Source organism: Stegastes partitus, unplaced genomic scaffold (assembly GCF_000690725.1).
Source record: "Stegastes partitus isolate 25-593 unplaced genomic scaffold, Stegastes_partitus-1.0.2 Scaffold748, whole genome shotgun sequence".
Classification (NCBI taxonomy): domain Eukaryota; kingdom Metazoa; phylum Chordata; class Actinopteri; family Pomacentridae; genus Stegastes; species Stegastes partitus.
Genome location: NW_007578479.1, coordinates 114,884 through 141,662, shown reverse-complemented (window position 1 = coordinate 141,662; position 26,779 = coordinate 114,884). Strand labels below are relative to the sequence as shown.

At 40.7% G+C, this 26,779-nt stretch overlaps 1 protein-coding gene across 1 annotated transcript in view; it reads right to left on the bottom strand.

Annotated features, from left to right (window-relative positions):
• The window catches only part of LOC103364417 (contactin-associated protein-like 4), a 138,157-nt gene that overhangs the window by 4,123 nt on the left and 107,255 nt on the right, over positions 1-26,779 (bottom strand). Inside the window, exons 18-21 of the mRNA XM_008291534.1 lie at positions 19,679-19,918; positions 13,494-13,718; positions 10,339-10,472; positions 5,032-5,119 (exon numbers count right to left, since the gene is read on the bottom strand). Coding sequence (XP_008289756.1) covers positions 5,032-5,119; positions 10,339-10,472; positions 13,494-13,718; positions 19,679-19,918 — 687 coding nt within the window. The remainder of the gene's footprint in view (positions 1-5,031; positions 5,120-10,338; positions 10,473-13,493; positions 13,719-19,678; positions 19,919-26,779) is intronic.

Sequence of the window (26,779 nt, the reverse complement as noted above, 5' to 3'; positions counted from 1 at the left end):
AAATAAAAGAGCAAAAAAACAACAACTAGACTTTACTGAGAACACCTGAGATGAAAATTGTATATTAATGCCACTTTTGTCAGCATCGTGTTCAATATTTCTCAACAATTATTACTAGCGAGGCGTGTTTGTGTTGTGAAATAGTCTGTGAAAGAGGATCTTGGTGGATTTATTATAACAGTACCTGCAAATTATAATATCAGCCTTTTCTAAATGGATGAATTAAATGAAAGTGCATGAGTCAGCAGCTCTGTGAGGCTGCACAGTTCTGCTTTAAACAAAACGCTAACATCGGCAAGCTAACATGTTCACAAAGGCAATGCTAACAAGTTGATGTAAAATAGACATTTTCCCATTGAGTCTGCATGATGGAAACAAACGTACTAATTACAGTGGCGGATGTCATCAGTTTTGTCGTTTTGCTAGACAAAAAGTTCAAATGCAGATCCTACCAATGGGGACGTGGATGTCTGTACCAGATTTCATAGCAACTCATTGAGACTTTTCAATCCAAGGGGTGGGTCTACTAACCAGCATTGGCATCCATCATGAAACAAGAGCACCAGGGACACGTGTTTAGACAGATACTATCACAGAAACTGTCTCACATTAAATGACAACTTCAACATGCAATTGTCGGCTTCAGGTGCTGATTATCACCTGCTCATGGGGATTGAAAAATGGCAAATCATCCATTTATTCATTTGCTGTCAGGGTTTTCCATTTTCCTGCAATACTTGCACTGAATAAGTCAAACCTTTAGGGAACAGCGTGATCTTAGCGATAACCTCCCCCCTCACTCTCACCTTGCGTACACTGGCAGACTCCCCGGCATATTTACCTGTTCATATATTTGCCTTGTCTCCTGAGAGCAGAAGCACAACAAAAAAAAACTGACACCACCAATTCAGGATCCATGATGCCCATCAATACTCAATCAGGAAAAACGCCAAACATGCAGGCGCTCACCACCCTCCATTTACAGCAGGCCGACTGTCAATTATTCTGCTTTCAGTCCATCACTTCGCGAGACAGATGTGCACTCTCCACCTCTATCTGTTCATTTTATTGACTCAAACCCCTCCATCATTCACCTCCGCTCCTTCACAGCGGCGTAAACAGCAGCTGTGAAAGCCGACATTCCTACTGTAAACAGCAGCATCAGTGTCTTTAGAGATGACTGAGAGGTGACTGTGGTTTTTTTTACCAGGACACATCTGCATGTTGATGAGAGCAGCAGGAAGCGTTTCTGCAGCCTGGAAGCTCGTCGCAGCTCCTCACTCTATCACCTCAACTCTCAGTCGCTCTGTATTCCGTCCGGATCCATTAGTTAGGCTGATGGATGACAGGGTTGAAGGAGAGCGACAGAAAGTCTACTTTCCTGCTGCTTTTCTGATCTTGATCTGACTCTGTGCCTCCTTTGGTTTGACAGAGGGTTTACATGCTGACATGACGGGGCTAAAATAGCCTGTGAAACACTGAGCTGTGTGACAGCACGCCGGAGCCTTACATCCGACTGATCCGACTTTAACTAGAGTGGAAAACAATATGAAAAGATGTGGTTTTTTAGGGGCGAAAATGTCCTTTAACAACACTTTTCTGTTCAGTATTTTATATTTTGATCAATTTCATGGCTTAAAGTGTGAATGATTCCAATTTTTGAGCACCAAGAAGCATCAATTACAGCCTCGGACAGTCATCCTTTTTATTAAATTCAATGCAGATTAACACATTTTTATGTTCTTGTGTGGCGCTATAAGTGTCCTGAGATTAAAGACCTTCAATAGATGTTTAACACTCAGTAATGGAAGCACAAACTAGTGGAGAGCATCTTTCTGACAACACATATTTAGCAGTAACATGTGCTGCAGGTACAAACTGCTGCTTATCTTGCACGACACATCACGACACTCTCGCAAAGAGCCACTTAAAACTTTCACAAGGTATATCTATGAAAAATTAATCCTTTTATTTGCCTGACATTACTTGACAGTGCATTTGGACACCTCTGATGAAAACTGCTATAAATAGATGACATGTTTTACAGTTAATAGCTGGTGTGATTCCTTTCAAGTCAACAGCGCGGTGGCTGTGACTCCGTCTTATCAGAGAGCTGTGACTGCAGCCTGCAGCCTCTCAATCCTTCGTGTTGCTCACAGTTTATATGTCAGTTTGTCTTTGATGGAGCCGCTCAGAGAGAACATGAATAAGTCATGACAGAGCCAATTACCGTCTCACCCCAACACTTTTGCAGGTCAATGTCCAGGACTCCACAGTTAAGTGGATAAATAATGGCACCGAAGCACCCTGGGTTGGTCACTCTGTGCAATAAAATCTATTACAGGGACTCTTTTGTAAAGGTGATGATGAAGAGACGGTATGTGATAGCAGCTGGAGCTTCACATAAGAAAAAAAAAATATTACCAGACCCCACAAAAATGTAGTAATGCAACAATTCAAGGTCTTTTTCAGGAAGTTCAAGTTTTTACAAGTAACGAATTTCTCAGTTAGGGTTTGACAATAAACTGGATTGATTATTAAATCAACACTACGGATGTTTAAGAGCCAAAAAATGACCCCCGCTGCAAATTCAATGGAATTTCAGTTCAGGCTGAATCTTTAACTGTTTATACTGTAATGTATTGGGACAAGCAACCTCACAGAGCCCACTCAATTACATTTAACAAGGTTTTTACAGTGTGTAACATCACTTGCTATAAATCTCATGGTGCAGATTTAAGCAGCTTCTCCCACTGAATGACTGCTACAATTGAGAGACATGCCCCACAAATGTGGCAAATTGATATTATTCTGTCCTGTGTACACAGACTGCATATAACAGATGAGTTAGCACCCTGGTCTTAGAGCCAGCGTACAAGTTCCTCAAACCTGCATTATTGTAAACAGCCAGCAGGGGGCGATGTCTTTGGAAAAAATAAGTCTGATTGTATAGAAGTCTATGAGGAAAATGGCCCTAATTCTCAGTTGGTTTGTTACTTCAGTAAACATCCAGTGCGTTTATAGTCTCATACATCTCCTTCCACTCATCACGGTGTTCATTTTATACATTATGGTCTCTTTTTTTAGAGGAAAATAGACGATACAGCAGGTACATTTTAAGGCCTGGCTACCTTAACACAGCTAAAACCACATTCAGTTTCAAAAACTAAGATGACAAGAATCAAAATGCAAAAGCTTCAAAAGTTGTCCACAAACCAGCGAGTGAAGTCCTCGTGTCTACGTCTTTTATATAAAGTTGATGCATACGTATGTCCATGCTATTGTTTTGACTTGGTGAAATTGTAACAAAGGTGTAATTAATTGTACAGAGCTGAAAAAGCAGGATAACGCTAGTGAACGGTGTTAAAATAACTTCTTGCTTTTTTTGGTCTGGGTAAATTCTAGCAAACTGTTCCTTCAGTGTAGAAACGGATGCAGGCCTCTCCATCATTTCTCCACCCAACACAACACAGTGACAAAAGGTTGCTAAACTTGCCACTTTCAACAGTGCCACGATGAAATCAGTTGCAGAGGAACAAATGGAAATACAATACAGTGCAAATAGGGTTCTCCATGAATGTTCCAGCAAAATGCAACTGAATCAGGTGCCTCTCAGCTCAAGGCCAGCAAACGTAGATATGACAAAAGAGAATTGGAAATATCTGATTAATTGACAGCCTTAACTATAATACATTGAAGTAAAAGAGATATATACATTTATTTTAAAAAAAAAGAAGTGGCAATACTACAAGGTAACTGCTACAACTTTGTGCATGATATAAAGATTGACCTCCTCATCCAGTCTGATCCTCATCAGCCAAAGAAAAGCTCCTTGTTGCATTTTATTACCGTATTTTTTAATCAAACATTGCAGGTTCATGGTGACCTTTTCTCCGTTCTTCTGTTCAGTTTATTCCCATTGCTATCAGAAAGTAAAATTATTTCATTTTAAGCCTATTAGGGCAATTTGAAGCACGCTGTTCCTCACAAACTCAGTCAGACAGGACAAAGGAAACTGGATTATGTATGAAGTAAAAGTGGTGAAACGTTCTTGTGAGCTAATGCAGTATATGGTATTTTATTACTCTGTTTGGCATTATTTATTGAAGTGCTGGGCAACAGAGACCGCTGGAGAGAACATGGCAAAGCTGAAAGGCCCAAGACGTGGTTCCTGCAGCAATTTTACATGTCTGTCAGCATTAGCATCAACTCTAAACCTGCCCGCAACGTCTTGTTATACAGCCTCAGATTCAAGTGTAACAAAAACTTGATTAAACTTCCAGTTTACATAGTTTTCTATTTGCAGCTTGACTCTGCACTGTTGAGTACTCAGGATGATAAAGTGACTGGTATTTTCGTCTTCGTCCTAACAGCTTCGGTGGCATTTATTTCTGAGGATTTTAAAGGTACAAGTGCCTTAAACAGTTATTCTTTTTAGCAGCCAGCAGGGGGCGACACCTTTGGTGGCAAGAAGCCCGACTGTAGAGTCAGTGAGAAAATGGCCCGATGGCTGACTTGATTTGTTACCTCAGTAGACATTCCTCCAATGAGTTTATGGTCACTAAAGCCAGTTTTAACTCTTCTACAGAGTAGTGTTGTGATCATTTCATAAAATGTGGTGTCATTTAGTGAAAACAGACGATAAAGCAGGGTACATTTTAAGGCCTGGGTACATTTTAAGGCCTGGCTACCTTAAAATTGCTAAATTGGCACCATTAGACCACATCAAAAACTAGGATAGGAATGACCAAACTGCAAAGGCTTCAAAATGGCAGTATGCAAATCAATGGGAGATGTTCCTGTCTATTGTTGTGCACGCTAATGTACAGACTTGGTGAAATGCGATTTAAAAAGTCTAACAAGAAGATGTAATATATTGCACAGAGCTAAGTCACAGCAAGAACTTCATTTAAATTTCCTAAAAACGTACACGCTGAGTGTCAGATGAAGCCAAACGTCTCAGAGCTGTTATTTAAATGAATGTTAGTCCAACAGGCCACTGTGCTGCTGTTTTCACTGCCTCCTACTTACCCTGCACTCGGCCCAACACCAGCGACTTGATGGCGTTGAATTCTCCGTCAGATGTCAGGTTGAAGTCTTCTCTCGCATTTTGGTCAATCTGAAAAAAAATTAAAATCTGTTTTGTTTTCTGTTTCCTTAACAGACTAATTGCAGTTTTTCTCAGGTACTAACCTTCAAAAGATTCCCTCTTTTTTTTTTTACCAGCCATTGTTTCCTTCAGCACTCAAACAGTGGCTATTTGGAATCCTTTTGTTTATAGTTGCCTTTAAAAAAAAAAACGGTGCCGCTTTTTCCTTTGTTTCATCTCACCAGCTCAGTGGCAGAAATAAGCGACATACTAGCGATGAAAAACATTCAGTCGTTTTTGAGTGCCGCTCTACAGCCAGTTCCACCATGTGGCTGTGAAGAGGAGAGCTGCTCAGAGCCGAAACCTGAAGTTTGCAACACCAAAGCTTATATTTTAGCTTGCAGTCAGTCAGTTTGACGTATCACCTGATTTTAAATTACATGTCTTTTTTTTAAAACTTTAATTCAAATGAGATACTGACTGCTGTAAAACACACCTGTTTGTCTAAAGCACTAAATCTGCTCTTGCGTCTTTTGTGGATTGTTGAACTTACACAACACGTGAAAAGGAACATTTCTATTCATTGCTTGACATTTTACGTCGTATATTTCTGTCTGGCTTTGGAGTGACGCGTGAGAGGATCATGAGCTGCAGTTTAAAGTTTCACATAGATGTGTTTAAGTGAGGTGAGATGGAGCAAAGCAAATGTAAGTACATCTCTGAACCAGTAAATGTAACTTAAAGGTAATCAAGCCATGTTGAAACACTTCAGTCTGATCATTCAACAGATCAAACTACTTTCACTAAAGTAATGTTAAATGGTCTTAAATAGGACCTTTCTACCTCAGTGGTACTCCAAACGCTTCACCATGTTTCCCATTCACACACAGAAGGCTGCTGGAAGACATGACTCCAGTTAATGGATAGAAACAAGAGGAAAAGTCGACCGTCTGACATGTAACAGAGCTGGAGTTCCTCAGTCTGCACAGATAGAAACTCGGGTATATCTTGTACCACTGGTATATCTTGGTATCAAATTACAGCGTCTGTACTGAATAAACTCATGTAGACCCAAATTAGGCCAGAATAGGATAATTGCATAGTTAAACTAAAAACACCATATTGATCAATCTTGACCTCATCTAAGAATCATTTTCAGTTTTTGCTAGATTCCAGTTGGTTACTTGGAGCACAAAAGAGAAAGTTTTGAGCATCGAGCTGTAATGTTGGCATAACTGGATAGTTCAGACCAGACAGCTTCCCCGTGCACCCAGACACTAACCAGCACTCCTTTGCCAGAGTTTCACTACAGGAGGTTTTTGATTTTGATAAAACGCAGCTTCATTTAAGAATGTTTTACCAACTGAAAACAAGATGAAGCAAGTCTTTAAGGTCCAGTGTGTAGGGATTGGTGTGCAGAAGTGGAATACAGCTTCTAAAATTTGTGTTTTCATGAATGTATTATCACCGAAAAATAAGAACTATTGTGTTTTGAAGCCGAACGCCGGCTCCAGACAGGCTCAGAAACAAGGTGGTACATCTCAAGTGGCTTATCCTAATAAACAAACACTAACACAGGGCCTTTTGCATTTGTTCTCCTTCTTGGCATAAATTTGCTTCCAAATGTGTTATGATTCAAATTGCCAAAACCTACCGACCATGTAGTGAATATGAGAGTTTGGGAGGCAGATTCTGTGTTTATCAGGGTCGGATTTTCTTTTTTTCTGTGTCTTCTGAGCTTCCCTGTCTCTGTCTCCTCTTGTTTGTCTATATGTTAGTCACTCTTTGTCACTTCCAGCTTTATTTATATATTTACCTTTCTTGTGCATCTCAGTTGATTGTACTTCCTGCCTTTGTCTTGTCCTGCCCTTGTGGTTCCCTGATTGTTTCCACCTGTTCCCAGTTGCTTCCCCTGTCCTTTGGTCTGTTTACCTGCCGGAGCTCCAGTCTGTTCCTCTGTATACATTTGTATTTGTGCTCCTCCTCCTTGTGCTCCATTGTGTCTCCCAGTTGTATCTGGTTCCCCTTTAATGGATTCTCTCTTTGGACTTCTTTTGTTAAACTTTGTTTGGCTGATCTCCCTCGCTGCCGTACGGTTGTTGACATCTTTACTAAGTATTTTTTAAAGTTTACTTTTTGATTGACTCCTCTGCCTGTCTGCTGTGTGTTCTGCATTCGGGACCTTTCTGAATTACACTAAACAGTCTGGAACGAAACACTCCTTTTAAATTAGTCTTTAGTTTGAACTCCAAAGTGGGTTGAATGCATATTTACTGGAAGTCATTTCACCACATTTTTAAAAATGTATCTCCACAATTTGAAAAACCGACTCTTAGACCTATCAGTAGGGATGTCCTTGAGTCATTTAGTGTTCAGCATCTGCCGATATCGAATCCTAAACAGACACCGTTTTCTGAGAAAATACACACTTTAGGTGCATCAAAATTATTGCAGTCAATCAAATATATGTGCTTGATAACTGAATAGCTCTGCAATGCAATAAGTAAAAAAAATTCAAATAGAAAAACGACTGCATTTAAGCTGTTCCTCAGTGTTATGTAGGTATAATCATGAACCTTGCTGCAAAGCTTTGGGGGAGCATCGTCTCACTTGCAGTGTGGGGACAGTAAAGTAGCTCCGCAAGCTCCAACAGAGGATTCATGTACTTCATGTAAAAGTGGAGAAAGCAGTGACATTACCACAGGGCAAATGTTCACTGTGCTCAAGAAGTCCACTGTGAATTGATAAAGGTGTGGATTACTGATTTACAACAACAATTTAAAATTCCCGACCCTACTGACCTGTCACAAATTGTTCTTTACCTGTTATGACCCCAGTGTGACAGCAGATCAGGCTGAGGTTCATGCTGGTCCCAGTATCTGTTACGAAATGCACAATTTTAAAAATTGGATCTGAACCTCCCTGCCTGTCAGTGGTTGCGGGCAACATACTTACCGTACATAGAAGTTAGACAGCATTTTAGAAACAAAGCTGTTTCCTCTGCTAATAAAACAAAAAGCTCCAGGTGAAGTTCCCACTGCCTTAAACTGAGACGATTTGCTAAAGAATAGGTTTCCACATATCATCACCTGCAGTGTTTTTACTGTCTGAACAGCGAATGCACTTTGTCTCCGCAGTGCATCTAATTTAAAACACAGATTTAAGTCAGGGTTTTATTTTTCTACTCTGACTGGGTATGATGTACCGTTTTAAAGATCTAATAGAGTGTTGTTCGTATCCATGAAAGAGCCCAAACACTGCAGCCTGAACCCTGCACAGAAACACAGTTTATGAGTAGCCCAGAGTGATTTGGGCTTCAGTGGGTCATTTTTCAGCTGGTCAGAGGAGATATTATCGTGTCCATCTGTGTGGAGCCTATACGCTGGTGGCCCTTTAAGAAGCAGCGGGCTGAACGTTCACCTGACATCCCCGGAGCATGTTGCTAACAACATAATGATTCAAGGTGATGGAAAGCGGCAACATGAGATGCAACTCATATTTCAGTGGTGCCTCAACACGGTGAATCAAGACGAGGTGACCTTGTATTTCATCTCAGTGTGTTGGTAATCATAGGAGGACTGGGGCTGCTATCTCCTGGTGATATGAAGTTTACCTAATGCATCATGGGAGACTGTTAACAAGATGAGACACTCAGTAGATCCAGATTTGATTAAGAGGCTTCATATTTCATCTTGAGCGGCTTTAATTTGCAGTTTGTTCCTGGTGTCCTGCTGTAACTCAGCTGTGATCACCCGGGTTTCATTATATTACTGAGAAGAACAACATAGTCGTGTAGAAATGAGACAAACACACACTTTTGATCATCTTTACATGACAACTGGCGACTTATTATCACACGAGTGGGAAAACAAATCATTTTAAATGTCCGAAATTGTCAATCCTTTGTTGAAAACTGGCACATTTTGATAAAAATAGCATGTTGTGGTGATATTTTTTTAGGATTACTCATCATATTTCTACTAGAGACAAACTTTATACTAGAAAAGAGGAACCTGAGTTCATCTATTAAAGTGAATCTGATGACAACAACACTCATAAGCAAAACTAAAATCTGCGAAGCATCCGGTGTAAGTATTTACAGGTTGTGCTCATGACAAATGAAAACTGTATTTATCCATATTTTGAAGTGTTTGGAAAACAGCATACAGGCGGAAAACATGATTAAGCTGCTGGAGGGACTTGGTGTGATGTTTTTTTTCTTTTTATTGCCTTAAAACGGTGCAGATAGTTGAAATGGAACCAGCGTAGCGTGCAGCTGACCACAGCTGCCGGGTGCGCCGTGAAGAGGCAACCTTTTTATTCAAGTACAGGAAGCACAAAAGATTTCTGAGCGAACACAAAACTACTTCAAATGCTCTTCAGCCTGGAAGTCTGCACTTGAGCGTGAGCAGGCGCCGATTCATGAGAGGTAGATCTGAACAAGTGGGTGCTTTCTGACTGGCAAGTTGTAGCAGGACAGTGGAAATGCACATGAATAATGGAAAATCTGAAAATAACAAACTCTCTAGAAGGAGCTGATTAACATGTTTAACGTTCTTTTTAAATAATGCACACCGCACTGTTAAACAGAAGGAGTCTAAGAAAATGACCCTTCAAAGAGCACTCAGCTCTCAGTTTGAGACCGCCAGAAGTGACAGTGAGCAGCTTTGCTAATTATGAGTGAGAGAAGCTTTAAAAGGTAGTTACACATTTATTTTTTAAATTGTTTTTTTTCTTGTGCTGTTTTTACTGAGCTTGGAAAATCTAGTGTAACTCATTGTGTAGCGACCTGAAAAAAATATGCCAAACAGTTTCATTTTTTAGAACAATTCAGATTTTTAATTTCTTCTTCTTAAACTTCAAGCTACTCTTGTTTTAGCTGATTAATTTGTTTCTACATCCTTTAAATAACAGCTTTATTATTATATTAACTTACCTGTCAGCAATTTTATTAAGTACATTTGTGTGAGTACATCTTTGATTTTTCTTAAGCAACTACAGTGTAAATGAGGCCTTGATACCTCAATGTCCTCTAAGTTTGACTAAAAATCAGGATTTTGTCCTCACTTGCATATAAATATAATCCTGCTCTGTATTTTTCATATTGAAGAGCCCCCTGAAGTTGTTTTGTGCTCCCTGAAATCTTCATTTGCTTTTATACATTTCAGCTCAATGCCACAGAATAAATAATCATGTTTGGGGAAATTAAGTGTATTTTCTGAACACTGTGTGACGGTGTGAGTTGTTACCTGCACAGACACAGAGTCCGTCAGCCTCCTGATGGTGACGGTGTGCAGCTGTCCGTTGGCCAGAATCCTCACTTTGCTCCTCAACACCTCGGCTTCTCTGCTGCTGTCCAGCTTGTATCTCACCTCCAGCTTATCTTCACACAAAACACACACAAAGACAAAGTTTTTCCAACTTAAACTTTTTTTTTTTCTCCCCTTCTCGATAAAAACATCCAGGTCATCTTCTCTAATCTTCTTCCTCTTTAAGGATGTGTTTTTCACCTCGGTGATGAATCAGAATGATGAGTATCTGAGTTAATAAAGCTTTCCCTGCTAAGAGGATTAGGCGATAATTCCCTATCAATAACAAAACTCCAAATCTAATTAATTTTTCTAATAATCAGAGCATTAAGGGCAGATTTAATGAAAGCTCTGTTATTTCTTTGGGCTTTGAAGATTAAAAGATGGATAAGAAACTGCACCCTGTCCTTCGAATGCATACATACTAAGATTATAATAATTTTCAATTATAATTAATCTCATCAGGAACATTTTATCATTATGATTCACTGTGTTCTTCTTTTTATTACGAAGGTGCATTTACATAAAAGAATGCCTTAATTGATGCAAGAGCCCATTCACTTAGATGCGTCTTCTCATACCGTATGCATGAATTCCTGAAAACAAGACTCAGGTGGCTGACTAAGAATTTCTGTGTTTGAGCTAAAGAGGTTTAACTGCAGCAGATGAGGGGAAAAAAGAAAAAATAAGAAATGAGTGGAACAAAAGAAAGCTCTCTGGGATTTAACCAAATCCTTGAGTTTAAGAGCGTGACTCCATGGTCAGCATGAAATCTTAATGCCCCAAGTTATTAACACAAAAAATATAAATCGGTTTAGAGATAATGTAGCAGCAAAAATACACTTTTACTGGAGTCCCGGATGCTGAAAATGTCATTCCAAATCACATTATTTATGCTACTACTGTTCAAAGCCACAACGTCTGACACAAAATATCAGCAATTTTTCAGCCATTTAATTCCACAAATCAGCCCACTGCATTCTTATTCCTGCAGAATCGCTCATCAGGTCCCGATGATGAGACCAGCAAACACTTTTTTTTCCCTCCCGTAGAGACAAACATAATAGCTGCCCCAGCTGGATGGATTAAAAGGCAGTAGAGGCTGACGGGGGTAGAGGGGGGGAATCCAGAGACAGGAAGGATCTGACGGGTTCTGATAGATCTGGTAAAGCTAGAAAGCAGCAAAGGAGAGCGAGACAAGGAGCAGGAGAGGTCGATACCAGGAGGAGATGACAGGAAAGGGGGAGAGAATGAGAGGACGGGGGAGGAGAGGTGAGGCGAGCGCGAGGAGAGCAGAGTAATTGAAAAAAAGTTGTGGGAGGAAGAGTGTCGAAACAGGAAGGGACTTCACCACGACAGCAAACCTGTTATTGTTTTCACCTTGTGAGTCTGTGTGTGCAGCGGAAATGAGCACAAAGGCAGCTCTGAGTACAGCGGCAGGTGTTTATACAATATTTAACAGGAGTGACTTCACCCTTGTGCAATATCACTAAAACCTCAAATGACTCCAAATGGCATTACCTCTCAATATTTGCATTACTTCTAAGTCATAAAGCAGTGTTTCCTTCTATGCACAGTCAAAAACAAATCCTTTAGAAATCGGCTACAATAAAAACAGAAGCTCTAAAGTAGAAGCTCAGTGCAGCAAACATGAACACACCCGTGATCACTGACACACGAACCTGTGATCACTGAAACTAAACTGAGAACACCTGTGATTTCCAATCAGCCCAAGTGCATTAACATGAAATGCCCTGTGGACACCAGAACGTTCCCAGTTCTCTCTGCATGTCTGCATCATACCTCCACATGGAAAAGAACTGAAGAATCTGTCAGTTTTCAGAGATGGAAAAGGATGCAGAAGGATCAACTAAAATCAGCAGTGATGAGAAAATACAAAATGAGCCATAGCACCACCAATCAGAGCCAAAATGGCCGTCCTCTTGAAATGACAGTGGGCTATTTGCACCATCTAGCTCTGAAAAACAGATTGACGAGTGCTTCAGACTTGGCATGGGGGTTATCAGTGGAAATCAGAGTTTCTGATACCTGATACTGATACCTTAGACAATGAGAGGGATATTGCACGATGGAAGCCTCTCTGGGCAGTGTCCAAGAAAAAAAACCTATGGCTTGTTCTCCTACATGATCAGGTTTTGCTAAAGAACACAAAAATAAGCCTGATAAATATTCTGTCAGATAAGACCAACACAATTTGTTCAGCTCAGATGTGGTCCAGGATGTTTTGTTATGAATCTGACAAGGTCTCCCACAGTGAATGCACGGTCCTGACAGTGAAGCACAGATATGGGAGTGTGATGACATGGTGCCATAAGAGACGACATCAACAGATGGAGCCATGAAAACCTGTTACTACAGCAAAATACTGGCTGACGAGATGATTCACAGTCTGCAGAAGCTGAGCAGCAAAGGAATATTCTAGCATGATAACGCTTCAAAGCACAACGTCGAAATTTAATTTAAGCAAAGCTGGCATCCTGAGACATTAACATTTGAATATGCATCATGAAAAGTGTGTAGACCTTTGTTGCATTGACTTTCTACTGCAGGCCCTGTGTTTTTCACATAGGTAATGTACCCACTTCTGTTTGATGCCATGTGTCTGTCTGTGAGCAGATTTTTTTCAACACAATAGCAACATGCTGGTTTGAAAGTTTGCAGTTGTGTAGCTGAGGTCTAAAATTACGTCCGAGTTCAAAGACGGACGTTGTGCAACCCATGAGTAGGTTTTGCACACAAAAATGTGAACAAAAATGGTGATCAGTATGAAGGAAATAACAGAAGTGAAGAGAGATAATTACCAAGAAAGGGTGTTGAGAGGCTTGAAGGAGGTAAACATGACAAGAGGCTCATAAGAAGGTTTTATGAATTATTAGAGGATGTTCAACCTAAAGTCCGAATTACTCAGAGGACGTAACAGGACGTGAAAAGGACATGATGGAGAGAAACAGACGGATCAATTTGTTGCTTATGCCATCTTGTTGAAAAAAAACACTTGCAGGAAGAAGAGGAGGAGGCAAATTAAAATATTTTAAACAAACTCCTTCAAAATAAAAGCCTTGCGTCCCGCTCACCGTGCTTGTTGATGAGCAGGGCCAGGTACTCTCTGTAGTAGGAGCTGACGTAGAGCAGCAGAGCAGGACTCTGGTTCGTCCTGAAGCTCAGCGAGACGTTCTCTCCTCTCAGCGTCATGTCAGAGTAGATGGAGGACGGCAGAGCGCTGCTGTTCCTGCTCAGCTCGTAGGGCTCCTTGAAGGTGTAGCTGACGGATGTTCCCGATTTGAAGCTGGCCGACACCTCTGGAGGGAGACGGACAGCCACAGCAAGGTTTCAGTACAGACTTTTATTTAGCAAAATAAGAAAAAGAAAGGAACCTCAAGAGTCTTGTACTTCTCCTCTTATGGCTCCCTTTGGATTCCTGTGAATCTCTAAAGACAAATGACAGATTTCTCAAGTTTTCAAAAGTTCTTTTTCCTTGTTTGTTAAAAATGTTAACAAAACACCAGGTTGGTATATAGGGCGCCGTCACCTGCAGCTATGTGACAGACCCAGAGAGAATTTCCCATAAATAAACATAGGAAGGAAAAAGTACTCATTTGATTTCTTCCAGCAGGTGACCTCTGTAGCTGGATGGCATCCAAGGAAAAAGGAACTGCTTGCTCTTTTGCACAAAGCTGCGGGATTAAGCTTTGCTAAAGACCATCAAAAGTTGCCTGATGAATATGCTGATCTCATTATTGGTCATCAGATGAGAGCTTAGATGGAGTCCAGCATGTTTGGTATGAGCCTGATGAGGACTACCAAAGTGAATGCACAGTCCTGACAGTGAAGCACGGAGGTTAGTGTGATATGAGGCTGCATTAGAAGACATCTACAGATGACACTGTGAATACCTGGAACTTTACCAAAACACTGGCTGACAAAATCTCTCAGCTTGCAGAAAAGGAATATTCACCACTCAACACAATGCCGAAATGTACATCTTTCATACAGATTAAACAATTATGAAAATGTTCCAAGCATCAAAAACACTTTGCATTATTTTTGGCATTAGCTCAATTTTAGTGAATAAAAGTTAAACAAATTTTTTAAAGAGCTGTATTTGATTGTGTGCCATTTGTGGTTTTGAGCATTTGGTTGGATAATCTGGTGTTTTAGGAGCACGGTATCCTGTTTGTTTGTTCTTTTTTAGTAAATTCAGTCAGATATGTTAAAACATTGGACTAACATTTGGGTTTCTATGCTGCAGGACTTTGTAAAGATTTAACTGGTAAATTAATTGTTGTATGATTAGGTACACTGTGTGTTTCAGTCCAATAATTTGTGTTACAAGCTACCGCTCCAAAGGTGGGACAAAAACAGCATGAACACTTGTAAATAAATTAAATCCAATTCAAAAGAACCAAAACCGACAGCGTCACAGTTCGGACCGTTCAGAAAAATCCGCATCTCTCTGAGGGTCTCAACAAAAAAAAAAAGAACTTTAAAAGCTTCAGCAGGATGCTTTTTAGAGCAGGGATTTTGTATATTTATTATAATATTGTGTTCAACTCTTGTAAAGTTCAGGATTAGTTTCACAGCAAGAACTGAACCTCAGCAGGATTAAAGTGTTGCTGTGATTCATTGGCCTAATGGCTGGAAAACCTTTTACCACCATTATTATTTCAGTTTTGTTTCACTGATAGATTTGTTGTAAAGTGGAGTCATCGACCTATTTCCCCACATGACGACCATTTATTTCACTTTGCAGCATCCCTTTTGTTTTTCTTTTACCTCAATAGTGATTCAATATGACCAGGAGGAGGATAATTGTTTTCCTGGCAAAGACCTATTAATGTATTTACAGTAAGTTGTCGTTTTCAATATTAGAATAAATTGCCCAAGGTCGTTGAATAACTTTGTGTAGCCCAATTATGTTGCAAAAGAGCACGAGGCCCCTCTCAAAATATCACAAAAAGAAAAGTTCAACTCAGTTTCTCAGCAACTTTAAACACAACTGCATCAGTGCAATATTCATCAAAGCAGTAAAATCACACTCAGATGCAGATCAGTGCAGTAGATACAGCAGCTGGAGGAGGAGGAGGAGGAGGAGGAAGATTCCTCTTTAAAGGTGCTGCACTCACTGACATTGTTGAGCCCAGACGTGAAGATCAATGTGATGACGTTGTCTTAATGCAACGAGTGTAACATCAAACGAATGAATTATAAAGACTCCAGAGACTCATTGCATGAAAGCTTTGATGCTGTGGGGCAGCTAAGTACTTCTTAATGAGCGATAAGTGCAGTAAAAGCAGAAATGGTTTCGGTGAAACAAAGTCAATTTTTACTGTTATACTTTTGGCTATTTGTCGTTTTAAATGTTTATCTCTGGCTGTTGTGTGATTGTTCGCTCTGCTTGGACCACCTGTGTCTCATCACCTCTTTTTTGTACTTTTGGTTGTCCAAAAACTTTTGTTGGCTGCCTGGATTTTTATTTTTTTTGCAAACCTTCACATGTGGGTTTGTGTCAGATCATTTGGACTTTAGCTTGTATACCTTGCTTTGCTCATTGAAACCTGTTGCCTGCTGCTACAACCCAGCTGTCTGGGCTAAACTAGGATTAACAAAAACAGCAGATGGACGCTGTTTGGCCAGAGTGAACAGCTAGGGGATTTAGTGAGAGTTGGGCATTTTAACAGAACACAAAAATGAGGAACTAAGGGTGAAGGGTGCTCCTTAAATAAATCTTTTAAGAAGACTCAAAAGAAGACTTCTTCTTGAACTTCGGGAATATATATTAAATTATCTAACAAAAATATCTACAAAACCAAAAATATGTGATAATGCTTACAGATCCAATCTGAGACCTCTTGAACTTCTCACAGACTCATCATGGCTGCCCTGATTATATCAAACATGTTTGATATTTAGAAGTTTAAATCTGGCCGGCTATAGTCATAATGATTGTTGTTGCCAAGCAGTGCTAATCATTTCAGCCCCTGAGGCTAAAGTTACAGATATTAAAACCAAATTCCCCCAGAGTCCTCCAACGTCATCCAGAACCGTTTATCCTCCAGCTTTTGTTTGCTTTTTATATTTTTTAGCTTTCCACCAAGTTGTTGCACTACAGTCTCCATTTTTTCTACATCTGCTTTCCCATGAGGCAGTGCTCTGCCTCCTGACTGCTCCCTCTGGCACCATAAATGTAACGTCCTGTAGTGTGTGATGTGCCATCCTTCTAACATCTTGTGTGCATGTCTAAGAATAAAGAGAGAATCTTCTCCTTATGTGTGTAATGCAACCTAATGTCACAGTCTGTTAGGATTTTAACACTACTGTAGTGTGAATCCAGCCTTAAACATCCTCTCAGTGAGGTTCTAAACAACTGTCTTTGTCTTCTTGTGTTTAATCATTCTTGTATTTTTATCCTTTAGTCTTGTAAAGTGTATTGAAGAATTTATCCTACTAGAGTCCTGTGAAAACAATTGTCTGCTGCAACCAACTCATTAGGCATCGTCTTTATGGAGATGCAGACACAAGAGTTGATCCTCAGACTGAAGGTCTCCGCTTGAACAGTCTCCTGATTGAACTCCTTCATTCTGCTGCTAAAGGAGGCCGACACATAACAACAGCTTTAACCTTGGCTGGTGAGACATATGAGCTAATGAAAGTAGATGTTAAAGCAGAGGGGAGGAGGTGGAGGCTCAGAGTGGCACCATGCAGCATGTTGGAAAGTGTTCAGATGGGTTTCCTAGAGGGAGGTCAAGGCAGGCGGCACCATTAATGTTGTTTTAGCCAAAGGAAAATATGATGGAAGGAAAACCCTTTAGTGGCTTCAGCTTCATAAAGAGAGTGAAAACTTTGTTGACAAAATGGAAACCCTTTCTGCAGCTTGCTGTTGTGGGTTTTATACATGTGGAAACTTTAAAAATTAAACATTTTCTTTTGAAATAAACCTTTTAAATACAAAAGATACCTCAGTGTGACAGCACCTGGGCTTGTTGTTTCCTGTTTCTATAAATCTGAGCAACAGTCAGCCTTGCGAGACCTCCTCTGATCACATATCACTAACATTGTATGCATTCATACAGGACATTTTTGTGCATCCACTTCCTACACTACTGACTTTACAGATTTTTCATGCATATTTGTTTGTAATTATTTTATTTTGTTGTAATTTTCCCTAATTTAGAAAGTTAGTCCAAGTTAAGGAGCCAAGCTGTGACGTAGTGAAGGATGAAGAGTTTCAGACTTGGGGTGATGTTCAAGTACACAAAATATTAATAAAACTATTTAATATGTCCCAACACATAGTACATCAAATGTAGTATGCCAAAAATACCCGGATGTCCCACTATGGAGGTTGGATGTTCAGCTTTTCTGACCCACGATCTCCTACAGTTCCATCAAATATGTTGTGGTGTCTCGTGAGAGCATACACAAGCCTCAGCCTCCAACACAGTTAAGGATTAAGGTGCAATAATGTGACAGTGTAGTATGTCCCAGGTGTAGCAGTACATACTTTGTAAGAGCAAGTGTAGTGCGATTTGTACGTTAAAGACAAAGGAAATGAATGCAACCTGGAACGCAGCCTTGACACGAGCATCCTGCTGTTGCAGCACAACGCGGCCTTGAACCCTTCATGATGCTGTTACATTATGTCGATTGATTTGTTCTTGTTCTTGTGCATTCTCCATCTCCTGCCTGTCAACTGGGCTGATTGGAATGAAGCTCCACTCTTCAGTCCTCTCCCTACCTGTCCTTGCTGCTGATGGGACCACTGACCAGTCCTGTGCTCCAATCAGGTTGCACCAATCACTACACCTGGATTTAAAATTGCACCTCACCTGTCAGTTTTGTCTGTCTGTGATTTAGCGTGAGCAGCTCTCTCTCTCTGCCTCTGGTTGTCCTTGAGGAGTCTTTGTGATTCTGTGACTCTTGCTAGTGGCCTTGTGCTTTTCTGTATCTGTGAGCTGGTGGTTACTCGTCTTTATGTTTCTTAGCCACTTATGAGCAGATACTCAGAGCTTAGAGCTCTAATTTGTGTAATGAAGCACTTGTTTGAATGCCTTGACAGGACCAGGCTTAGCTTTTCCATTACACCCACATATTGAGTCCTTTTTCAGCAAAGCAATGAAATGTCCACATAAAGTCTTTAGAATTTTTTTCATTTTTTTATTTTTTGAAGATACTGCAGAGGTGGTTCATTTAACCCTGACTGTTCTAACCCCTGGTTTCAGCCCTGATCTAAACTGATCTGACTTATAACCCATGTGTACAGTGAGTTTGTCAGACAACGTTGTGGTTATAAAATCACTAGTTTAGTGATGCAGAGCGGCAGTTTGAGAAATGGCTCTGAAGTGACGACTGGTGAACACGTGGTTTTAATGGGCTGAGTTTCAGTCACTATTTCAAACTTGTACTGTTGTCTGACAGCAAAAACTGATAAATATCTAAATGAGAACAGCTTCACTGGGAATGTGGCTGTATTAAAATGCAGAGTGAGCACCGAGAGCAGGAGAGAGGCAAACAAATGTGAACACTGGTTGAGCTCAGGTTGAACTGAAGCACAACAGGCCACAAAAAAGACTCCACCAGCTTTCATACAGCCCTCATCTGTGGCCATACGATCAAAGCTAATGGCAAAGTCAGCCATGCCATGTGCTAAAACTAAGGATTTTCCTCTTGCTGTGGTGCAACTGCAATCAATAATAAAAGCAATTCACTGGCTGTTCAATCCCTTGAATGACGGGAGTTCATGAAGACTCCTTTGCTGACATTTTCGCAGTAGCAGCTCTAGAAAGTTACCAAAGCTGGTGGGATGAGAGAGCTGCTCTTTAGGAATGGCTCACCTGGATACAGTCGACAGCCAGCGGTCAGGATGACACTAATTACACTAACTGGTTCCTCAGTTCCTACGTAGCAACTCAACAACACCGTGAAGTTTTTCAAACATACAAAAAACACAATAAAATTCAATTTTCATCACACTGGAGCTTTGGTTTAGGAATTCTTCTGTTTGGTACACGAGGTACAGGGATGCTGCTGCTGCTTTTGTATTTCAGTTTGGTGAGATGGTTAAGTTGCTGTTAGCCCTCATTTCTTTTGATTTCTGTCATTGATTTAGCAGCACTCAGAGGCCCTGTTTTCTTTGGCTGTTTTGCCTCCTCTGCTTGTCCGTTGTATTACAAAACAATAAATAACTTTAGTAAACCAAGGACAACATATTTTATGTTGCTCCTCTTTACCCAGCAGACCAGCTGCATCTCTACAGTGTTACCTGTCTGGCAGAAGACTCCAGTGTACGCCGACAGGCCGCAGTCACAGTGGAAGCCGTTGGTTCTCTCCACACAGCGGCCCTGGTTCTGGCAGAGCGACCCGTAGCTGCTGCAGTGACCCGGGCAGCCGGGTTGAACACCGGGGGTGATCTTGGCTCTCTCCTCCAGGTCCAGGGTGACGCCGTTCAGCTGCAGAGAGCGAATACAGCCTCGGAAACCCTTCTGCCTGGACGCTGTGCCGCCTGGAAAGCAAAGACATTTTTATTTTCTGTGTAGAGATGTAAAAAAAACTTGACTTTCTGTGTGGTTAAAATCACTACATTGCTGAGCTCAAAAGCAATCAGGAGCAAAGAAAGTCGCTCTCCAAGAACAAAGACGCAACATATATTCCTGTCTTGGTTGCACAAGCCTTTCTTTTATTTCTATGTGTGTTGACAAGGCTGTGTGTTTTCCTTCTCGCTGGGTTTTCATTTCTCCTCCTCCTGTCATCCACAACAGATCCACATGTCGCCTCTGCTCCCCCCCGAGCTCCAAACTGTCAGCACTGTTCTCGTGAAATGAAACAACGATGAAAAAGCAATGAGGCAACAAGCTGTAGGTGGAAGGCTGATTCAGGGACATGACATTCATCAGCTGTCTGTAAGTCTGTATAGCATCATTCCAGCTGCTGACTGGCTAACTAGGTGTCTGGCAGCCTTCATGAATCGCTGTCTGAATGTGCGTCTGGTCACACTGCAGATTTTCTTTCTGATCTGACACTTTTTTTTTTTTTTACCTCGCTCATGTTTTTTTCCCTCCACCACCTCGCTTGTAATTTGTCACTTTTTTTCTTATAATCAGTTTTTTTCTTAGAAGCCTTGAAGTGGAACGTTCTACAGGCATTCAAAATGCGGGTCCACGTTTGCACGCATGCAACCATCTCATCCTTTCATATGTGACGGCGCAGCCACGAGTTCAAACCTGACAAACTGTCACTTCTGCAAAGATCACAGGTTGAAATTGTTCTCGCCATCAGAGTTCAGACAAGGCAGCACTTTGCTCTCCATATTCAAAGCTGACAACTTCCCACTGTTCAGCAGCAGGAGCTTTTCAGTCCAATAAATCACAGAACTCCGTTAGACTCCTCTCTGCTCTGACACAAGCCACAAACTGTACATGACGGAAATAAGTTGGACGTCGCCAGAGCAACAACAGTGCAGAGGTAAATGTTTCCTCAAAGCTTTTCGAAATGACACGATAAGGAAAAGAGATTCACTAATTGCATAAAAAAAAAATCTGATGATACTGAGAAAACGTGTGCACCTCGTCAGAAACTACAATCTGTCCTGGTGGAACATAATTTTCAATTAGTAATATTAGGAGCTGTAATGAACTCGTATTTTCATTTCCTGACAAAATCTGATATCCGTGTGGGAACTGAAGCTGGAAGATCAGAGAGACAATTGCATTAAATCTGAGACAATAATTAAAAAATCCAGACATCTTCACACTAAACTATTTGTGGAATAAAGAATTACAGACTAAAGATGCAACGTGAAGCCAGGATTTAATTAGTTTGGTATTAACAGAAATATCCAAGAACAGAATATGTGAATGTATATTTAATCCAATTAGAGGCTGGAAGCTCATATAATAAAGTCATTTTTTATCCTTTTTATTTATTTATTTTTTAAACATTTTTATATAGTGGACACTCAAACACAACTGTTGCAGACCAAGCACATGAAAAAGGTCCTCCTGGATGGCAGCAGCCTCCCCGAGCAGCAAAAACTGATCAGAAATGACAAACACAACAAAGCTCAAAGTGTTCATCCAGCTCCCAGATCCCATTGTGACTGAGCACATGGGATGTATGGAACAAGCTTAATACACGGAGGCCCCCACTTTGCTGCCCAAAGCAGATGCCAGACACCACAAGATAACCCCAGAGGTCTTCGGCCCAGTGGGTCAGAAGATATTAGGTTTGGTGTTGTAGCTGGTTGGCATCTTTTTGGTTTGGAGCTATTTTCACGGTCTGGGTTTGTTAGCTTCCTTTTACGAAGTCTCTTAATGCTACAGTAGACAAAATGATTCACCCAACTTTGTCTGGAAATCCTTTCCAATTTGAATATAATACGAGGGTACTTCAAAAATTTCTCAGCCTCACCCAAAAACAAGGTGCAGAACTCCCATTTTGGAGCATAACAGTATCCCATAAAGCCCTAAATCACTCTCCACAAAAACTCAAATGTGGAAGCAATCAAAAAAAAAATGGAGGAGACACCTTTTGAGTTGGCTTTTTTGCTCCAGGACAACGTGTCCACAGGTGGCAGAAGAAAACAACTGTTGGCTTTCAACCTGTCACATTATTCAAGGACAACAACGAAAACAATAAATTAATTGAAACGCGAGGCCAGTTTGTCGAAGTTGGCTTCTGTGCAAAGAGTCAAAACTTAAAACTTGAAACCTTAAACATGTGTAGAAAGCTGTGTAATTACACAGCTCTGCCTTTCTACTGAGAGCTTCAACCAGATGTCCAGGAATTACAGGAATCACATCAGGAACTGTAGGATCATTTATATAAGGTATCATCAAGGATTTGTGGCCTTAAGATCAAAGCAAAGATCAAAAAAGCCAAATGCAGATAAACTCCACCTCTGACCGAAGGAGCATCGGCGAGACCTTCGAGATCAGTGAGAATTTCAACATCACGTACAAGTTCAGCTCTAACAAGGCAGCTGCAGCGTCTTTTCACAAGATCCCACAGTGAGAGCAGGAGGCTCTGCAGCCAAAGCATACAGTACGAGACCACAGGGGAGCGAATGGAGAAACAATTAGAGAAATGGAGATCAAAGAAATCATCAAAGGCAGCGTACTTGGCTCAAAATACAAAGAACCTCGACCTGAAGAAAGTCTAGAAAGAGAGACTGAACTCAGAAGTCAGACAGAGAGAAAAACCTCTGCTCTGAGTGGGAAGAAACGGCAGCTTCAACAAAGAAATCAACAAACAATGCAGTAAAGCACACAGGATGGGGTCACCTGGCATAGATTTGTGAGGTAGAGATCAAGTTAATGATTACAATAATGTCAGTTTGATGGTCGTTTCAAAACTTTGGTCAAGCTCCAAATATCTCACCAAGCGTTGTTTCGGATTGCCATGACATTGCGTGCATGTTCTTACACGAGGAATCCTAACGATCCGTAAATCCTTTGCTAATCTCCTGAGTGTGGTTCTGAGGGAAAATTCTCAATAACTTTTGGATGGACTGACATGAAATTTGGTGCAAACATTCGTTTCCACAGCAGGATAAATTGCAGTAACTTTGATAATCCTCACAATTTTTCTTCTTGAACCATTGGTCAGAGTTGCACCGAATCAAACGCCTGCAAAACTAATGAAATGTACGGAAGCCGAGAGCAGTCATGGCCGCACATTTTTTAAAACGGCATTTTAATTATCTCGTTATCTCGAGAAAACAAGATAATTATCCCGTTGACAGTTTGGGCTGTCACTTCAGCCTTCATCAGAAGTTGTTGGACTTCCTGGTGTGACGTATCTTATATAGACAGCTGACCAGGAACTCGGACATGACGTGTCATGAGAACAGCTGACCGGGCACCACAACTTACAATGAAGCACTCGTGCCCGGTCTCGTCTGTCCTCCGGCCCCCTGCTGGTGACTGAGGATGGAATCCCAGGTGTGTGGGACGTCCCACACACCTGGGATTCCATCCTGGACCGGGCACGAGCGGGCAAACACAAACACCAATTATCTGGTTTTCACGAGAAAACGAATCCTGTTATCCCGAGATAACGAGAAAATTAGGTCGTAGAAATGTCCACCAGTCTCAGCTTTATTTTGTATTTAGCGCTAATTAGCTAATGATTAGCTACGATGTAAATACTCTAAACAAAGAGGGAAAATGTGAATCTTCAGATCATCACCATATTATCCTTGCTATTGTTAATATGTTAACAATCAGATATTAGCATTTAGCATAAAACCATTGTTGCAGCAATAAATCAAGAACTTACAAAATAGCAACACAGAAATGCAGCAAATCACCTAAAAGCACAAACTGCATTGAGGGGAAACTGCATTTCTGATTAAAATATAACTTAATCAAAAAAAACAAACAAAAAAAACCCCTGAAAAAACGGACCCCCTTAGTTAGCCGGACTGAATTTTGCATCATATTGCATATTTTTTTTAGTAGCACAGCAAGTTCAGTGTCTGTTGCAGGAAAACATGGGAACATACGACATCTGTGCATTAGTAAGTACGGCTAGATGAACAAATGTGAGCTGATTACTTCCAGTTTTCTGTTAAACACAGCTTCCGTGTGAAAAAGCGCCACGCCAAGTGCAAAACATATGGACTCAGTGATGCCGATGCAGCACCAATAAACTACAGGCTTATCTGTCCAAAGCAGGCAATACAACAAGTAATGTGAAATACTACCTGCAAGGAATGCAAAAATCTTTCACTAGAAAGTGCTGCGTGTGGATATTTTACACCTACAAATGGTAATAAAGAATGTGGAAAAGCAATCCTATGGCTTATCCAAGGCAATAACATGGGTTGTTAATCGAAACAATGTAATTTGCTGCCTTATAAATCCCTGTGAGGAATAATTAAGGCTCATAAATACACTGCTTATGGAATTATTGCTTCTGAATTTAAAGAATACATCTCTGTCCCCCTTATTAATTCGTATAACTAAGTAGAGGGGCTAATAAATCTGTGCTCTGCATGTGATGATGTATTGAAAAGGCATACAAGGATTAGAAATGCAAACATTTTTTTTGTTGTCGAAGGCAGGATTATGACTCATAAATAAGCTGCACAAAACCGCACAGCAGTGTTTATGATTGCATGCATGCTGAGCTGATACGAATGCTTATTAATACGTATATTGTGTGCTTTACATTTACATTTCAGGCATGCACTCGCTGCACTAAATGGCTTCCCGAAGGACACAACCGATTATTAATTTTTACTCGACTAAAGAGCAGCAAGTCAAATATTTTTACACAAATTCATTCCAGGAAGCTGCACCAGCACATTTCCAATCAAACGCACACAATCCATCGCACTTGTTCCAGTGTACTTTGCTGATAATTCCGAGGTAAACATATGAGTTTTTAGGCCGACGGTGGCGACCCGTCGGCTATTCAGAGTGGATTATCGGCTTAACACACAGAGCAAATCAATATTCACCTCTATTTCCCTGCCGCTGCTGCTGCTGCTGCCTTCGTCCGATCTCATCAATGTTTGCTGGCTTGTTTTCCTTCCAGTGTGTGTTCACTGATACGATGTGACATGCATAATATTTACAGAATGATAAAACCATAAAACCAAGATAATAATTGATGGATTTTTTATTTTTTTTCTCTCTCCCCTGCAGATCTACAAACAGGCTCGGAGGTCAAATGGAGATTTCACAACCGAACATGGCTGCAGTGAGCTAATAGTTCATTCACATGACCGCCGAATAAATAAATCACAGGTTCACTTATAGATTATTAAGACTGAGTACACCGTATGTTATACCACAGCTCCCTGCTCGCGCTTATTTATTGAACATGGTTATTGTTCGGTGGTCAGAAACCATCGTCTCAGCACTTTTATTCTCAGAGCTGCTGGCATTTGGTCAATAGTAGTTTAGCACTTAATATTTCTGCTCCTTGTACAGGATGTAGGACAAGATCAGGCCTGGTAAGTGAACTATCTTTGGATGGCAGTCGATCAGGATGGAAATGTAGCAGAAGCCTTGTAGAATCGCTGTGCACATGCAGCACGTTATTACATCCAGTACGGCTGAGCAACAACACGATTTAGCCGCCAAGAGCTGGAAGAGGAGGATATTTTTAGGCTTTTTCTAAGGATTTATAAGAAAACATGTCTTTGAATGTCAGGTTTGGTGATGGAGGTAGAAGCAGAGGGAGAAACTTTGTGTGTCTAATTGGAATCCTCCATGTTCAAAACCAATAAACGCAAATTAGTCACTCACAGCTCAGCACATGTGAAAACCTCACAGTGGTTTTAATGAAAGCAGGAAGAAGCAGAAAGTGAACGGGAGCACCTGATTGAACGCTACAGAGAAAAATTGCTTCAGTTCATCTCTTCTCTTATGATCCAACAGAAAAATGGTTCGTATCTTCACAGCACGATTATCAGCATCGAATTCTAGCTCAACTTTTTCTAACTTAACTTTCAAATATCACAAATTATTGACATCTTTCTTGTTTGCTCAGAGGGTTTCTGTTGGTGTAGCTGGGAAACCTCATCCGCATTCGCCTGCGTTAACGTTCTGTTCTCTTTCCAGACCAAACATAACGGTCCTGCTGTGACTGAATATTGATGAGTCAGAACTACTCAGCTTTTTGTAAACTCTAAAAAATAAAATAAAAGATACCAAGTGAAGTTTTTGACCATTTGAAGGGTCAATGTTTTTAACCCTCTGAACTCAGAAATTTCCTGTCCAAAAAAAACATGCCTCAGGTCTCTGTACTTCTAGTCTAGTTGTGTTGTTTCTATAGAGGTGCATTTCTTTAAATCGCAGTTAAAAAGGGGCCTACAGCGACTCAAAATGTGGCCAAGTCCCCGTTTGGTTTGTCAACATGCAGGTGATTTGCTGGAGTCCAAGTCTGAAGCTTTTCTAATGAGCATTTGGCATCAGTAAGGTGCTGAGGGAAGGATCAAGGAGACTGCGAGGAAGCAAACAGTTTCAGCTCTGCAACTGTTTTGTTTATTCAACTTGGGCCTTTAGGATGCACACAGCGGATTTTGGTGAGAAACTGTGAATGCAAACATGAAGGTGTTTACTGTATTTATTTTTTTTATTATTGTCTGTGTAAATTCTTTGGAGATCTGCCAGTAAATAAACCTGACGTGGAACATTTGCAATAACTGTACTGCTGGGATGGAATGACCGAATGCAGATGAGCTATTCTTCAAAAAAGCTTTGAGTTACAAGACACAACGCTGTACTTGTCTATGTTTAATAAAAGCCCTGTTGGTGGGAACCTTAGAAAGGAATGTCAGAAAAAAGCAAAACGAAATAATTTGACTAAATTCCTGCAATCATGCTGCTGAAAGATCTGCAGAGACTGAAACAAT